We start from the raw sequence: 18,081 nt of genomic DNA on the forward strand, positions 1-18,081 counted from the left end.
ATGCAGGAATGCAACCGAACAGGAGCCCATAGGCTGAGAGAGATCCAGGAGCTTGTGTTGAGTGTCCTGAATCTCCTCTAAGATGATATGGGAGCTCTTCCGCCACTCTCTGTAGCAACTCTTGAAATTGTCTGGCTTGCAAGTGAGGCTGGAGCAATGGCCTCATTAGGTGATGAGGACAATATTCCTGTTGGTACCAGATAATATTCCTTCTATTCCATAGGGGGAGATTTTGTTAGACCCCTTGAAGGAGAGGGGTAGTAAGACTCCCTGTCAGGTAGCACAGATTCCAGGTACCATGACCCTAATAAGGCCACTATGAGGGCTCAAAAACAGGTTGCAGCAGTCCCATACGCATTGGATACCATAGTCCCAAGGAGGAGGTCCCTGTTTGTTGTGGCTGAGGCTGGTTATAGGAGACTCTTGAGCCTGTCTGGGCTGATCTTTCTAAACAGAGGTGAAGCTAATTCCACTGGTACATCTGATCTCTCAACAATGAGAAAGTCAGATCTGGCTCCATCTGTGCTGTTGGTCCTGTTGAGAGGACACAGCAGCTAGTGGAGAGGACAGGAGATAAATTTCTTCCAGAGTCCTCAATTGCCACTGATGTTAGAATCTCCCTCATGAGGATCAGTACTGATATCAAGGGAAATTGTGGGTCTAGGAGGATGAAGATATCCTTCCAAGTGGTGTAAGTCACTAGCCCCTTTGGCAGTTGTGTTCTGTTACTCCATTATTTTGCCAGAGTAGGTATAGACAGTTGTTCCTTACTGTACTGTCACAGCACTGTCAGCGAATGAGTCTTCGACCTGGTGGTTTTCAACAGTACCCAGTACTTCAGATCCCAGTGTTTCATTTTAGTTTGTACTGCAGTTAGTGTTGAAGTTGATGTGGAGGCTGATACTAAAGCACCCTTGCTCCTATGTGCCTTCTGATCGTGCCCATGAAACTCAGGGGGTCTAAATCCTTGTGGCTTGGGTGTGAAGACTCACCTGACTCGGATGGGGTATGGGAGTGTTTTCTCCTCTTAGAAAGTGGAGATCTGTTTGTGAGAGTGCCGCTTACTCTCATGAGAGGGCCCAGATGAAGTATCTTTCCCCCTACTCTTCTCCACTCTGGAGTCTGACATAATACTGGGGTGCACTCCTTGATGATTCTGGCGTCTCCCAAGACTGGGTCTGACTTGGACCTCACTGCACACTCTATAAGGTGTTTCCAAAGCTGGAGTTCTCACAACCCCTGCATTTGGATGGGAAAAGAGTGGCAAATAGTGTACTTAATATGAGCTTCTCTGAGACAGTAGAGGCAACGCTGGTGGTCATCGCTGATGAAAAATGGGCAGGAGACACAGTTTTTGAAGCCCAGTATCTTGGGCATTATCTAAGTCCCACGCCAGGAGACCAGGAGGGTTTCCTGGGGTGGGGATTCTAACACTAACTGGGGAACTATCAAAACACTAATAACAAAAAACTAAGAACAACATATAAGTATAATAAAAAGCAGAAAGGATAAACTCTGGACACTGAACCAGGCCATGCTGTGGTAAGAAGGAAATGGAGAGGTGGTCGGTCTTCCCTGTCCCTTATACTCTCGGTGAGGAGCATGAAGAGAGCAGTGGTGCTGGTGTGGACCAATGGACACTGCTTGCAAGAATTCTCTGATCTCAGGCACATGGAATGCATACACATCCAAACTGGAATACACATAGAGATCAGCACTCGAAGGAGAACTTCTAGCTATGCTAACAATGTCTCTATTAAACACCCTTTTCTATTAATTACATTTTATCCAATAATCTCATCATTTCAAATACACAAATTTAATCGCACTGTTAAACAATAATACAATACCATTTATTTAAATATTTTTGGATGTTTTCTAAATTTTCAAATATACTGATTTCAATTACAACACAAAATACAAAGTGTACAGTGCTCACTTTATATTTATTTTTGATTACAAGTATTTGCACTGTAAAAAAAACAAAAGAAATAGTATTTTTCCAATTCACCTAATACAAATACTGTAATGCAATCTCTTTATCATGAAAGTTGAACTTACAAATATAGAATTACGTACAAAAAACCTGAATCCAAAAATAAAACAATGTAAAATTTTAGAGCCTGCAAGTCCACTTAGTCCAGGTGTTCTCAAACTGGGGGTTGGGACACCTCAGGGGGTTGTGAGGTTATTATATGGGGGTTGCGAGCTGTCAGCCTCCATCCCAAACCCTGCTTTGCCTCCAGCATTTATAATGGTTTAAATATATAAAAATGTGTTTTTAAATTTATAAGGGGGGGCCGCATTCAGAGGCTTGCTATGTGAAAGGGGTCACCAGTACAAAAGTTTGAGAACCACTAACTTAGTCCTATTTCTTGTTCAGCCAATTGCTCAGACAAACAAGTTTGTTTACATTTGCAGGAGATAGTGCTGCCCGCTTCTTGTTCACAATGTCACCTGAAAGTGTGAACGGGTGTTCGCATGGCACAATTGTAGCTGGCATCGCAAGATATTTACATGCCAGATGCACTAAAGATTCATATGTCCCTTCATGCTTCAACCACCATTCTAGGGGACATGCGTCCATGCTGATGACGGGTTCTGCTCAATAACCATCCAAAGCAGTGCGGACCGACGCATGCTCATTTTCATTATCTGAGTCAGATGTCACCAGCAGAAGATTGATTTTCTTTTTTGGTGGTTCGGGTTCTGTAGTTTCTGCATCGGAATGTTGCTCTTTTAAGACTTCTGAAAGCATGCTCCACACCTCATCCCACTCAGATTTTGGAAGGCACTTCAGATTCTTACACCTTGGGTCGAGTGCTTTAGCTATCTTTAGAAATCTCACAGTGGTACCTTTTTTGTGTTTTGTGAAATCTGCAGTGAAAGTGTCCTTAAAATGAACAACATGGGCTGGGTCATCATCCGAGACTGCTATCACATGAAATATATGGCAGAATGTGGATAAAACAGAGCAGGGGACATGCAATTCTCCCCCAAGGAGTTCAGTCACAAATTTAATTAACACATTTTTTTAATGAGCATCATCAGCATAGAAGCATGTCCTCTGGAATGGTGGCTGAAGCACGAAGGGGCATATGAATGTTCAGCATATCTGGCACGTAAATACCTTGCAATGCCGGCTACAAAAGTGCCATGCAAAAACCTGTTCTCACTTTCTGGTGACATTGTAACTAAGAAGAGGGCAGCATTATCTCCTGTAAATGTAAACAAACTTGTTTGTCTTAGCAATTGGCTGAACAAGAAGTAGGACTGAGTGGACTTGTAGGCTCTGAAGTTTTACATTTTTTTTTTTGTTACATAACTGCACTCAAAAACAAAACAATCTACATTTGTAAACTGCACTTTCACAGCAAAGAGATTGCACTACAGTACTTGTATGAGGTGAATTGAAAAATACTAGTTCTTTTGTTTATCATTTTACAGTGCAAACTTTTGTAATAAAAATAATATGCAATTTGATTTCAATTACAACACAGAATACAATATATGTGAAAATGCAGAAAAACATCCAAAATATTTAATACATTTCAACTGGTATTCTATTGTTTAACAGTGCAATTAAAACTGTGATTAATCGCAATTAATTTTTTTGAGTTAATCGCGTGAGTTAACTGCGATTAATTGACAACCCCAGAAATAACAGAGGAAAATAAATAGCTAGCAAAACCTCCCTCCCCCTAAAACTAGGCCCTTCTGAACAAGACTTTAGTTGTATCCTTAGGAAGAAATGTTGCTCATACCCAGAAGACTGTAGCTGCTGATTGGACTCTCAGCCAATCTGAGAGTCACAGTCCGAAGACTGTGTAGAGCTGCTGGTGGATTCCTCTTTAACAGTATGAAAGCTGTACATATACAGCAGTGACTCACATTAGTACGTCATGAACATGATAAAATGGTTTAAAATTACTACATTGGCTATGTCTACATTATAAGCAAGGGGTGATTCCCAGCTTGAGTACACATACAAGTGCTAGCTGCAAGTAGCACAGACAGTAGCAGCATGGTGTAGCTGAGTACAAGCCTGCCTGAATTGTGTGGGTATGTACTTAGCATGGCTGCCACTGCCTGTGCTACCACAGCTCCACTATTTATACTCCCACTAGTTCTCATCAAGCTAGCATGAGTATGTGTATACGAGCTAGGAATCACACCCCAGCTCGTAGTGTAGACAAAGCCATTATGTCTATATGCAGAATCTGTCAATATACAGAGAGCAAAAATGACACTGAAAGAACATTTATTTTCTAAAACAAACCCACATAAGTCAGGGAACTCAGTTTACGATAAAACCTGCACTAACTAGATACAACAGGATGTTCTACTAGCCTGCTAAAGTAGTGCTCCATTGTGTTTAGGTATTGGACTTAGGGATTGTCTACACAGGGAGTTATTCATTTTAAATAAGTGGCACCACTTCACATAATTGCTATTTATCTATCTTAAGGTTTTATTCTGCCATCTATTACTGCAGTATTTGAGTATTTCCATGTAAAATCAATAGTAATAGTGAAGTCCCTTAGAGGACTTCATGGAGTCTCTGGCATTTCTCTCTTTTGGAGCAAAAACTTTGGTTGGGGGTAGGCTATTTTTTCTTTAAGATTTCATTAGTTTCTATAATTGCTATATCTGCTCTGGTTACATGTTGAATTAACATTTAATTCCTTTAGCCACTGCTTATTATGGATATTACCTGTAATTAGCTTTATGCTTTTGAAATAAACAGAACATTAAAAATATGAGCTAGGCGGAATCATCAGATCTGCATTATTTATTCCCCCTCCCCCTGCCACACACACACACTTTTTTCTTTTCTTTTTAAGTATGTTGAATACTATATTTGCACTTTAATTATAGTTTCCTCTGTCTTAAAATATTCTTGATTGATGTATTCTTTAATTTTATCTTATCTTTTACCTTTGCCTTTTATTTTGAAATACTCAGTGAACCAGAGAAGCAGCAATAAACTACTACTACTATTAACGATATGTTGCACTTCTGTAGTGCCTTTCATCCAAGAGTATCCAAGCATTTTTTGAACATTTAACAAACAATAAGCAGCAGCAGCAGATATAGAATATTTAACATTTCCAAAGTGCTGTGCAAACATTAAATAAGTCTTCCAACCCCTCTATGTGGTAGGTCTAGTAGGAAGACATAAGCTCTTGTATCAGAGGCCTAGTATGAGGCAGGACCTGCTCACAGAATCTGGCAAGAACAGAGCTAATATTGCAAAAATACACATTCCTCAGAAGTGCTAAGCACAGAATACTCACGCAAACACATCCCGATATTAAGTGGTACCAGAACATCCTGATATTAAGGATGGTACAAAAACATTGCCCAAGGATAACAGGAACACACTGACCCCTCCTAAAATATAAGGTCAGGATAACAGTATGTAATAAAGATGTTTTGATCGAACCAACATGTACAAGGTGATAACTAGCCATGTCAGAGGGCAGTAACTAACTATGTCAGAAGAGAGGCAATACTAACTTGTTTGTATAAGGGAATAAAGATGCATGTCAGAGGGAGTATTTTTGTCCAGCCAAGGGGAGAATGGAAAGTCCTGCCATTCACTGAGCTAGGGTTACCATACGTCCGGATTTCCCCGGACATGTCCGGCTTTTTGGTGCTCGTCCGGGGGGAATTTCCAAAGAGCCAGACATGTCCGGGGAAATAGGGAGGCATAAGCCAGGGTCCGCCCAGCACGATCCGCCGGGTCCGCAGCGCAGCCCAGCTGCCCCAGCTACAATGCTCAGGCGGGGAACGGGGGGGCTTGGGCTTCCCTTGCGGGCGGGGACCCCCTGGCCACTGGGGGACCCTTCCTGTGGCCCAGTTGCCCCGCGCAGCTTGGAACCTGGCGCCGCGGGAGCTGTTTCCGGCGGGGACAGACAGGCCGGGGAACGTGCTGGGTGGCAGGAAGGAAGCTGCGGCCGGGGCTGCAAGGACCCGCACTGCCGAGCATCTGAAGCCCCCAGCAGGCAGAGGCTGCTGGGTGAGCGGGGGAGCAGGGCAGGCGGGGGCATAGAGGCTGCAGGGGCGGGGGGGGTGCAGGGGCAGGGCAGGCGGGGGGCGCAGAGACTGCAGGGGCAGGGAGGTGCAGGGGCTGCAGGGCGAGTGGGGAACACGGGTCACAGAGGCTGCAGGGGCAGGGGGGTGCAGGGGCTGCAGGGTGAGTGGGGAGCAGGGGTCACAGAGGCTGCAGGGGCGGAGGGGCTGCAGGGCGAGTGGGGAGCAGGGAAGCACTTAGCAACCCCCAACCAAGATCAGAGCGGGAGGGAGAATGCAGGGTGCTCAGAGGAGGGGGCAGAGTTGGGGCAGGGGCTTTGGGGAAGGGGCGGGGTTGAGGTGGGGCTGGGGGTGGGGAAGGGGCGGAGTTGGGGCAGGGCCAGGCCCCCGTGGAGTGTCCTCTTTTTTCAGTGTTGAAATATGGTAACCCTAACTGAGCTGCATCCACTGTCATGGGCATACATGTCTTAGTATCCTCATAGAGTCTGCCAGGTGCTATTACCATGCTTTGTCAACAATAAACCTGGCCTGGCATCTTTGTACTTGAACGGCTCTTGTGGTTACTGGGCAGTTTGCTCGAGGTCTGATGTGCCGGCTGCCTGCGCAGAGCTGGGGCAGCACACAGGGAGAACACATACCCACAGCCCAACACCTAACAACAGTAGGTAAGTGTTTTCCCCATCTTTTTAGATAGGGAATTAAAGCACCAAGGGTACATCTACACCCTTAGGAAAAACTGGATCCATAATTTTCCACTGGTAGTAGAGCTGTAGTGTACAAATTGTAGTGTAAAGAAGTCAAACATTTTTTACCACCCTGTCATCTAAACTTATAGACAAGCCTAGACAAGTTACTTGCCTATGGTCACAGAGCAAATCAGTTGTAGAACTAGGAATAGTATCCATAACTGATTCTCAGCCCCTGCTTTAACCAAAGTATATTTCTGTAAGTTCATTAAGCTTTCTCTTTCACTAGAAGCAAAGACACCACTGTTACAAAACTGTTCTAAATAAGGGCACTTGACTTTTTCTACACTGATGTGAAGTGCAGAACCCCCTATTTAACTGTAATTTATGTTTACAGAGACACAATCAAGGCTGAGAAAACCAATGTTTTATGTATCTTTACATCATTATTTGTTTTTTTCAATAGTTTTTCTAATATCCGCTCCCTAAAGCGTGGGCTGGAACGCTGAAAAAATAATCAGCTTCTCTGATGAGTGATTGTCAACATGCTGGGAGAGCACATGATAGTCCATGGAATTCCACATTCACATGCCATCCCACTTTTCTACCTATCTGCGCAGTTATTGGGAGAGGACAAAATAGTGAAATACATGAGTATTATAACTTCTAAGTCTTCAGAAAACTAAACCTTGCCTATTTCATAATCATGTCCACTAATTAGAAGAGAGCTGACAGGCAAAGGTGGGTAAAGAGAATAAATGTGCATGTTCCTGTTACCACATATGCACTCACAGAACAAAAAATCTGGTGCATCTACCAGCCTTGGTGCATCTAATTGAACTTGTGCATTTTGATATATTCCACGTCCTAAATGCTTTTGCATGGTGGATTCACAACACTTCATCAACCCGACACCAAGCTTCCACATACACACTTCCTCCACACCCTTCTGGATTAAGGCGGCAAGTAATGCCCTCTATTCTCCAAACAAAGACTCTGTTCCTCAGTGCTCCAGTATGCAACTGGAGAAGAAATACAGGTGTAGATGCCAGAACAGCTAAGAGCCTCCTATTGAGAAGGAGAGTCACACAGTAGGCCAGACTACTGCACAAGTGACTCAATTACCCACTTGAGGTAGAAGGTATAACCCTGGAGCTTTTCCTTTTTCAGGTGGATTGAAAAGACGTGGGAAATTATAATTATAGGACTTGCATTTGAGAACACCTTTTCTAGCAAGGTGTGTTGGGTTTGCTGTTCCCTGCCATCAATGAGGCTAGATCCACATTTTACAAAAATATTTGTGGAGAAGTCTTGGCTACCACCGGGAGAAGAAAACACCCCAATGTGCAGTCCAGTCCCTTCCTTTCGTAAAGCAAGGATCAAAGGGCTCGGAGCAGCAGTGACATAGTTCCTGAGAGAATTTTCTTGCAATTGGAGCACTTGTTGGCCTTTGGTTTGCTCAGCACAAGCTTCTCTGCCATGATAGGGGAAGAGGATAAACAAAGAGATCTTGACAAGTGGACCAGTTTGGGGAACAGAGCCCTGGAAAATGTTGGTTCCCTGGGGGAGAGGAGATATCATGGGGGAAAAGTTTGCTCACTGGTGCTCCACAACAAGATTTAAAAGCTAGAATGCTAACAGACAAGATGAGAGCACTAAACTGCCACTTTCTTTGACTTCTGAGGTACAATCTGGGGTGTGGACAGCCTTTAATGCCTGGGGACAAGACTGAACTATGTCCAGTATTGCAAGAAGAGAAGCAGGCTGGGGAATTGGCCAAGATCCAGAAAGGCAGCCTTATATCCCTCCTGTCATTTGGAAATGTGTGATCTTCTCATAGCAGTAGAAATACAACTCAGCATGCAGATGGCTACCAAGCCTCGTGTCAGCTGTACTCCTAGTAGACTCCAGAATTTGTGACCTATACCCAATGTTGATTCAGCCTTTGCACATTTTAAAGTCCTGAAAATACTTTCCTGGTTGTCTTGACTAGATGGCAGAGATACTGTAGCATATAAAATGTTATTTAATAACCACCACGTGCACTTATGGGAGGCTACCTGAATGATCACAGGACCCTGATGTTCCAGCAATACTGAAATTGCACTGCCTCATATGTTTTTCATATTTGCCAGCCACACTATTCAGTCTGAAAACTTCACCCTCAGCCACACACACTCCAGTGGTCTTCTGAAACCTCAAAGCCATTTCATACCTAGCATGCATCATGGCCGCTATCTTTCCAGTGGGAGAGGACTGCAAAATCACAAAGCTATTAATGCTGATCCTTCATTGAAAGGGAAGGGCTGGCATTGATAGACACAATGCATCCCTTCTTCCGGGGGATGCATGTGCTGCTTTGGCAGGACTCTCATACCCTGCAGCTACAGAGACAGGGTATTGAGAAGTGAACTCATTTCCCACACGGCAGTTAAGAGCTCTACCAATAGGCCCCCTGGTTTATGATCCTGGTTCTCACCCATACCTCCTCTAAGACAGACTCTTCTCACCTACCCAAGAAACTAATCCAATGGAAATTTCACTTCTGAGGCAGAGACTGAAGACATTTCAACAACGAATACCAACTTCATCCTTGGCCATTATCTTCCCCTTTTCATACCTCATCTACACTCATCAGTAATGTCCATTAAACTTCTGTATGAGAATGTGTTTCCTGGGCGTCCCTATAATAATTGTATGTCATATTTGCCTGATCCAAATTACAATTATTGTATCAAAAGAGCTAGATTTCAAATCAGTATCTTCAGAATCCACCACCTACCTCCAGCAAGTCAATCATCCGTGTCATCTGAGAGTAGATAAGAACTCTGTGTCCTTGAGATTTCAGCCGTGTCAACAGAAGGTCAAGAGCATAAAGCTTCCCACTGTCCGTGATCAGGCTCTCTTTGTCTGAGAAGGAGAGGGTGAGAAACAAGTGAGTAAAAAGCTGAAACAGCTACATGTAACAAGCTTATATAAAGGATTTATTTCTGAAACTTTGTAGTGTTTCACTGCAGTATCATTTCCTAAAGTGACTAGGACTGGAGGAGCTGCAAGCTCCCTTCGGGCCAGCATGTCTAACCTCATTGTTTATAGTAACTTTTGCTGGTTTGGGCTGGAACTGGCGTTTAAGAGCTCCCACTCAGTAATATTTACATCCCTCCCCAACCTGGGAATCATGTCCACACAAATAAGACTTGATCCTCATTTAGATAGCCATGTCCCACTGTCAAGGCCTCTCCCTTAGTATCACTGGGGACTATGTCCACACTAGAATTATAAGCACTCTCTTCATGTTATCCCACACAGACATCAAAGTTCTGTCTTTTGGACACATGCTATTGCCATCCTCTGATGTTTGGTTATATTATTCATATTACTGATGCATGCACAAGACCAGCAGTATTACCAGTACACAGAAATAATTTGGTTCATTGTGAAAAAAAACATCCTTCACACACTACCTGGATTCCCCCCTCATTTCTAGTTTTCTTTTTGTTTTTAAGAGCGGTTTCCAGCTGACAATCTTTAAGACATTTTAAATATTGTTTTTCATATCCTCTCTCCTTCAGCACCGCAGCAGCAGTTTGGGCAGGAAGGAGTTTCTGTTTGCAGATTCCGTGCGTAAGCAATGTACTACCACTGAAAAGGAGACAGGAGGAGGGAAATGGTGGTGGTGGAGAAATTTCCTCCAAAATTCTCAGCTGGAAAGATCACAGATAACTTTATCCTTTTGATGCCTGAATCCTAAGCTTATAATCAGGATGGAATGTGATAACTGCAGATAGTTCATGTTGTAGCAGAGTCCTGAGAATTTGAGAGTATATTTTCCTGTTATCTAGCAGGTACACTCCCACCCACCCCCTTTTTTTTTTTGCAGACTTGTCAATGTATCAATTAGACCAGAAGTGATGTGCTAATATAACAGACTTCTGTAAGGCATTTAACTTAGTACAGCACAACATTCTGATTAAAAATAGCACTATAAAAAAATCACTGTAGCACATATTAAATTGATTAGAAACTGGTTAACTGACAGATCTAAAAGTAATAATAATAAATGAGAACTCATCCAAGGGGAATCTTTCTAGTAGAGTCCTGCAAAGATCTGTACTTGGTCCAATGCTATTCAATATGCTTATCAATAATATGATATGGAAGAAAATATAAAATCATTTATGACAAAGTCTACAGTTAGCACAAAATTATTAGTGGTAAGTAATAAGGACAGGTCAATTATACAGGGTGAGCTGGAAAACCTGCCTTACGGTGAGAGATGTTAGAAGCTTAATTTATTTGTTTATCCAGGAGAAATCTAAGAGGTGATTTAGTCGTCTATAAGTACTGTGACAGACCCAGACCAGTGGGGTACAGGAGTCTGGTAGACGGCAAATATACTCGTCACTGGATGAGTAGTTTTCTGTTCCCTGAGTGACCAGAGCAGGGGCTGCACTAGAGTAATCAGGAACCTGCTAGAACCAGTTAAGGCAGGCAGGCTAATTAGGACACCTGGAGCCAATTAAGAAGAAGCTGCTAGAATCAATTAAGGCAGGCTAATCAGGGTACCTGGGTTTTAAAAGGAGCTCACTTCAGTTTGTGGTGCGAGTGTGAGGAGCTGGGAGCAAGAGGCGCAAGGAGCTGAGAGTGAGAGGGTGTGCTGCTGGAGGACTGAGGAGCACAAGCGTTATCAGACACCAGGAGGAAGGTCCTGTGGTGAGAATAAGGAAGGTGTTTGGAGGAGGCCATGGGGAAGTAGCCCAGGGAGTTGTAGCTGTCATGCAGCTGTTACAGGAGGCATTATAGATAGCTGCAGTCCACAGGGCCCTGGGCTGGAACCTGGAGTAGAGGGAGGGCCCGGTTTCCCCCCAAACCTCCCAATTGACCTGGACTGTGGGTTCTTCCAGAGGGGAAGGTCTCTGGGCTGTTCCCCAACCCACATGGTGAATCTCTGAGGCAAGAAAATCCACCAATAAGCGCAGGACCCACCAAGATAGAGGAGGAACTTTGTCACACTGGTGTTAGGAGTGGGATCTTGGGGTGCACAGCACGGCGGAAGAAGGAGGGTGATTTAAACAAAAACAAAACAAAAACAAAAAAAGGGAGAGGGTTTATTTTTTTTCACCACAATGGATGACGTAGTGCGGGCACTGATACAAGCTACGGCGGCCCAGCAGGAGGCTACCCGTGTCCAGGCAGCCGCCTAACAGGAGGCAGTGTGGCTGCAGCAAGAGACTAATCGCCTGCTGATGGACCAGACTGCTCAAGACCGAGCTATGTTGCGAGAACTGGTAAACCAGGTAAAGTCCCTTACAGAGCTGAATCGCAGCCATGATGGGACGCGGCTCATACGGACCAGCCATTGGCTGCAGAAAATGACATGGGAGGATGATGTAGAGGCATACCTTCTGGCCTTTGAGAGGACAGCCCTACGGGAGGCCTGGCCTCGAAATCAGTGGTCTGGCATTCTTGCCCCATTCCTGTGTGGGGAGGCCAAGAAGGCCTACCATGATCTGCCTGAAGAGGTTGCGGTAGACTACCCCCAACTGAAAGAGATCCTGGCCAGATCTGGGGTAACGACAGCAGTGCGGGCCCAGCAGCATCACGGTTGGAGGTACCAGGAAGACAAAACCCCGCGGTCCCAATTGTATGACCTCATCCATCTTGCAAGAAAGTGGTTGCAAACAGAGTCCCGGAGTCCAGAAGAGATACTAGCGGTTCTGGTCATCGACCGATACATGAAGGGACTACCACCAGACCTTCGTGCCTGGGTAAGCCAGAACGAACCCTCCACCTATGACGAGGTTGTCGCCCTGGTAGAGAGGCGAAGGACAGCGAGGGAGCTGACCCGACCAGTTAAGGAAGAGGCACCCCAGGTTAAACTAGCAGCACCAAGCCCTAAAGTTCGGGTGACTGGGCCACCAGGAGGGCCCAGGTGGAAAAAGAGAGAGGCTGAAGGCCCATCAGAGGCCACAAAGAGTCGGAGCACTGAGGGAGAAGAGGATCGTGATGTTAGACTGCCCAAACCAAGAGACCGGGGAACGCCTAGGGCTCCATACAGATGTTATGCCTGCGGGGAGTGGGGACACATAGCTGCACAGTGTCCCAATGCTGAGGAGCCTATGCAGTGTAACCTGGGGAACTGGGCAGATCCATGCTCCCTAATCCACCTTGTGGGGGTCTCACTAACCCCACATATGTATACCAGACCAGTGAAACTAAATGGGGTAGGGACCACGGCACTGGTTGATTCGGGGAGTGCTATCACACTTATCTCAGGGAAGCTCGTGAAGCGTAGTCAGCTGCTGCAGGCTAAACGTACGGGGATAACATGTGTCCATGGGACAGTTAGTTACTACCCCACCATCCCAGTAAAAATAGAGATCCAAGGGAACACTACTGAGGTAGCAGGAGGTGTAGTCCCTAAACTCCCATACCCGGTGCTCATAGGGAGGGACTTCCCAGGGTTTGGAAACTTACTCCCAGTAGGAGGATTGGAGAAAGATGGGGACCCTAAAATTGATGAGGCATCCACAGCAGACTGCTAACCTCCAATCTTCTCTGAAATATCCCCAGATTTGTTCTCCATTCCCAGACAGGGTAGAAAGACAAAAAGGGAAAGAAGGGCAGCTAAGGCCTTGGGAACCCGAATACTGACCCAAAGCCAGAGGGTCGCTCTTGTAGGTAGGCGGACCCGCGCAGCTGAAAAGGAGGCCACGCAGGAGGAAGAAGCACCTGAGTCTGACCCCCACCCTAATGCTTCTGAACCAGTAGAGGCAACAGAGACTGGGGCCCCTAGATCTTGGGCAGATTAGCCCCGGGAGAGGAAATTTTGGACGGGACCAGGCAGAAGACCCAAGGTATGACAACATTAGGAAGGAGGTGACTGAAATAGATGGGGTCCCTGTGGAAGGAAAAACCCAGGGACCAGGACCCTACTTCATAATGAAGAAGGATCTCTTATACCGGGTTGCACCAGTACAGGGGCAGAAGGTACAGCAGATCCTAGTACCTCAAAAACACCAGAACGCTGTATTAAGTCTTGCTCATAGTCATCTTTTTGGGGGGCATTTGGGGGTAGAGAAGACCCTGGCACAAGTCCTACGATGGTTCTTCTGGCCCGGAGTACAGGAAGAAGTGCGGAGGTACTGTGCCTCCTGCCCGGAGTGTCAGCTGCACAGTCCCCGTCCCCACTTGAGGGCACCTTTAGTACCCCTTCCCATCATAGAGGTCCCCTTCGAGCGAATAGCCATGGACCTAGTGGGACCCCTGGAGAAGACGGCTTGGGGCCACCAATATATACTTGTTGTTTTGGACTATGTTACTCGCTACCCAGAAGCCGTCCCCCTGCGGAACACGACCTCTAAAACTATAGCCAAAGAGCTGGTGGGGATCTTTGCCCGAATGGGGCTACCGAAGGAGATATTAACCGACCAAGGAACCCCATTTATGTCGAAGCTAATGAAGGACCTCTGTACGCTGCTCCATATACATACCCTGAGAACTTCGGTCTACCATCCGCAGACTGATGGGTTGGTAGAAAGATTTAACCGAACCCTCAAGGCTATGATAAGGAAGGTGGTAAGTCGGGACAGGAAGGATTGGGACACCCTACTACCCTACCTTATGTTCGTTATCCGGGAGGTACCTCAGGCCTCAACTGGGTTTTCCCCCTTCGAGTTATTATACGGGCGTCACCCCCGTGGCATACTAGATATCGCCAAAGAGATCTGGGAAGAGGAACCCAATGAGGGGAGAAATATAATACAGCATGTAATGCAGATGCGAGACCGGATAGCCCGGGTTACCCCTATTGTACGGGAACATTTGGAGAAGGCACAGGAGGCCCAGCAAACCCATTACAATCGCCAGGCAAAAGTGCGACAGTTCCAACCAGGGGATCGGGTTATGGTGTTGGTACCCACGGCAGAAAGCAAGCTTCTGGCCCAATGGCAGGGGCCCTATGAGGTGGTTGAACCCGTGGGGGAAGTAACCTACAAGGTGCGGCAGCCAGGATGCAGAAAACAAGAACAGATTTATCACGTTAACCTTCTGAAACCCTGGCATGCACAAGAGGCATGCACAACGGTCCAAAAAGACCTAACCCAGGAAAACAAGCCTTCCAAACAGGTGAGAGTGTCTCCCGATTTAACACCAGACCAGAAGAATGAGGTGTCTGAGATGATCTTCCGGAACCAAGATGTGTTCTCGACAAAACCGGGTCGAACAACCGAGACATATCACCACATCGTCACGAACCCTGGGGCCAGAGTAACAATGAGGCCCTATCGGGTGCCAGCGGCAAAAAGGGAGGAAATAAAAGCAGAAGTAAAAAAAATGCTGGAGTTGGGGATCATCGAAGAATCCCAGAGTCAGTGGTCCAGCCCAATCGTGCTGGTGCCCAAACCTGATGGCACCACAAGATTTTGCAACGACTTCCGGCGACTAAACGAAGTATCCACGTTCGACGCGTACCCCATACCTCGCATAGATGAGCTAGTGGACCGTCTGGGTAATGCCCGGTACTTGACTACCCTAGACTTGACAAAGGGGTACTGGCAGATTCCCCTTGCGGAAGACGCAAAGGAAAAGACTGCGTTCTCTACACCAGAGGGTCTTTTTCAATATACTGTCCTCCCTTTTGGACTACATGGGGCCCCAGCTACCTTCCAGCGCCTCATGGACAAGCTATTACGCCCGCATAACAGTTATGCTGCTGCCTACTTGGACGATGTGGTCATTCATACCCCAGACTGGGAAACCCACCTGGAGAAGGTGGAGGCAGTCCTCGATACCTTCAGGCGAGCTGGCCTTACAGCAAACCCTGCCAAGTGCGCTGTAGGGTTTACAGAGGCCAAATATCTTGGCTACATTGTGGGAAAAGGTCTGGTAAAACCCCAAGTGAACAAGTTAGAGGCCATCCAAAATTGGCCCCAACCAAGTCGCAAGAAACAAGTCCGGGTGTTCCTAGGTGTGGTGGGGTATTACCGACGATTTATCCCCCACTTTGCCACAAGAGCAAGCCTCCTGACAGACCTAGTGAAAGCCCGTGGACCTGATCTGGTGAGATGGTCTGACGCAGCAGAGGAAGCATTCACAGACCTACGGACTGCCCTCTGCAATAACCCCGTACTGATAGTCCCTGATTTCACCAAGGAGTTTATCCTGCAGACAGATGCATCGGAAGTAGGGTTGGGGGCCGTTCTATCACAGATGGTCAGGGAGGAGGAACACCCAATTCTATACCTCAGTCGGAAACTCCTTCCAAGGGAACAAAAATATGCAGTGGTGGAGAGAGAATGCCTCGCTGTAAAATGGGCCATGGAAACATTGCGCTACTACCTGCTCGGGCACAGATTTGTCCTCATGACCGACCACGCCCCTCTTCAATGGATGCAGCGGAACAAGGAGAAGAACACAAGGGTGACCAGATGGTTCTTATCCCTCCAACCTTTCCAGTTCCGTGTGCAACACAGAGCAGGGAGCCGTCATGGCAACGCCGATGGCTTGTCACGTGTGCACTGTCTGGCGTCCCAAGCTGCCCAACCCCTTGGCGTTGAGCAGGGGGGAGGGATATGTGACAGACCCAGACCAGTGGGGTACAGGAGACTGGTAGAGGGCAAATATACTGGTCACTGGATGAGTAGTTTTCTGTTCCCTGAGTGACCAGAGCAGGGGCTGCACTAGAGTAATCAGGAACCTGCTAGAACCAGTTAAGGCAGACAGGCTAATTAGGACACCTGGAGCCAATTAAGAAGAAGCTGCTAGAATCAATTAAGACAGGCTAATCAGGGTACCTGGGTTTTAAAAGGAGCTCACTTCAGTTTGTGGTGTGAGTGTGAGGAGCTGGGAGCAAGAGGCGCAAGGAGCTGAGAATGAGAGGGTGTGCTGCTGGAGGACTGAGGAGCACAAGCGATATCAGACACCAGGAGGAAGGTCCTGTGGTGAGAATAAGGAAGGTGTTTGGAGGAGGCCATGGGGAAGTAGCCCAGGGAGTTGTAGCTGTCATGCAGCTGTTACAGGAGGCATTATAGATAGCTGCAGTCCACTGGGCCCTGGGCTGGAACCCAGAGTAGAGGGCGGGCCCGGGTTCCCCCCAAACCTCCTAATTGACCTGGACTGTGGGTTCTTCCAGAGGGGAAGGTCTCTGGGCTGTTCCCCAACCCACATGGTGAATCTCTGAGGCAAGAAAATCCGCCAATAAGCGCAGGACCCACCAAGATAGAGGAGGAACTTTGTCACAGTACCTATATATGGGGAGAACATTTCTAACAGTGGAGGTCCCTTTAATCAAGCAGACAAAAGCATAAGATCCAGTGACTGGAAAGCTACAGCTTGACAAATTCAGACTAGAAAATAAATTTATAACAGTGAGTAATTAATCTCTGGAACAATTTATCAAGGGATGTCTTGGAGTCTTTAAAATCAAGACTGAATGTCTTTCTAAAAGATATACTCTAGCTCAGACAGAGTTAAAAGCTTGATGCAGGAATTACTGGGTTAAATTCTATGCCCTGTTCTGCAGGATGTCAAACTAGATGACCACAATGCCCCCTTCTGGGCTTATTTCTACCACATTAGCAACACTGTCAGACACTGTCTTTACACTTCACTCTTACTGACACAGACACCTTTGATCACGCCTTCGTTTTGTCCTGTTTAGATTCTCGTAATGCTCTTTTTTTGCTGGTCTCTCTATGTGCACAATCAACAATCAATCTCTTCCTCCCTTATGTTCATGGAGGTCATTTGATGGAAACGTGCTTGCATTGCCAGGACTTAAACATGCCAAACTAGGTTCACCGTTTCAATGATTTCAAACCTTCTCTCTGGATTCCTCCAACTACAGAATCCCGAGACGTGGTCACCAAGAAGAGCAAGTTACTTACCTTTTAGTAACTGGAGGTTCTTTGAGATGCATGATCCCTAGCTGTATTCCACTGTGTGCATACGCCAAGTCGGAGAATTCTTGCAAGCAGTGTCTGTTGGTCCAGGCATGGGCCTGCGTGCCTCAAACTGAGGGTATAAAGGATGGAGCAGAGCAACCACCTCTCCCGTTCCTTCTCTACCGCAAATCCAAGAATGATCTGAAGCAGAGATGAAGGAGGGTGGGTAGTGGAATACAGATAGGGACCACACATCTCAAAGAACCTCGTTATTATAAGGTAAGTAACTTCTTTTTTGAGAGCTGGTCCCAATGTGTATTCTACTGTGGGTGACTGAGAAGCGGTACTCAAGGAGGAGGAAGGTGCGAGGATGCAGGTGGCAGAGCTATCTGAATGACTGCTGTACCAAAGGATGTGTCAGCAGAGGAGTCGTGTACTAGAGCATCATGTCTTGTGAATGTGTGGACGGAACTCCA

The 18,081-nt window shown here is 46.3% G+C and overlaps 1 protein-coding gene across 1 annotated transcript in view; it reads right to left on the minus strand.

The window, feature by feature from the left end:
- INO80 (INO80 complex ATPase subunit) overlaps positions 1 to 18,081 on the minus strand; it is a 135,120-nt gene that overhangs the window by 20,598 nt on the left and 96,441 nt on the right. The window contains exon 27 of the mRNA XM_065403615.1: positions 9,505 to 9,632. Within this exon, the coding sequence (XP_065259687.1) occupies positions 9,505 to 9,632 (128 nt within the window). The remainder of the gene's footprint in view (positions 1 to 9,504; positions 9,633 to 18,081) is intronic.

This window comes from Emys orbicularis, chromosome 4, assembly GCF_028017835.1.
Source record: "Emys orbicularis isolate rEmyOrb1 chromosome 4, rEmyOrb1.hap1, whole genome shotgun sequence".
Taxonomy (NCBI): Eukaryota; Metazoa; Chordata; order Testudines; family Emydidae; genus Emys; species Emys orbicularis.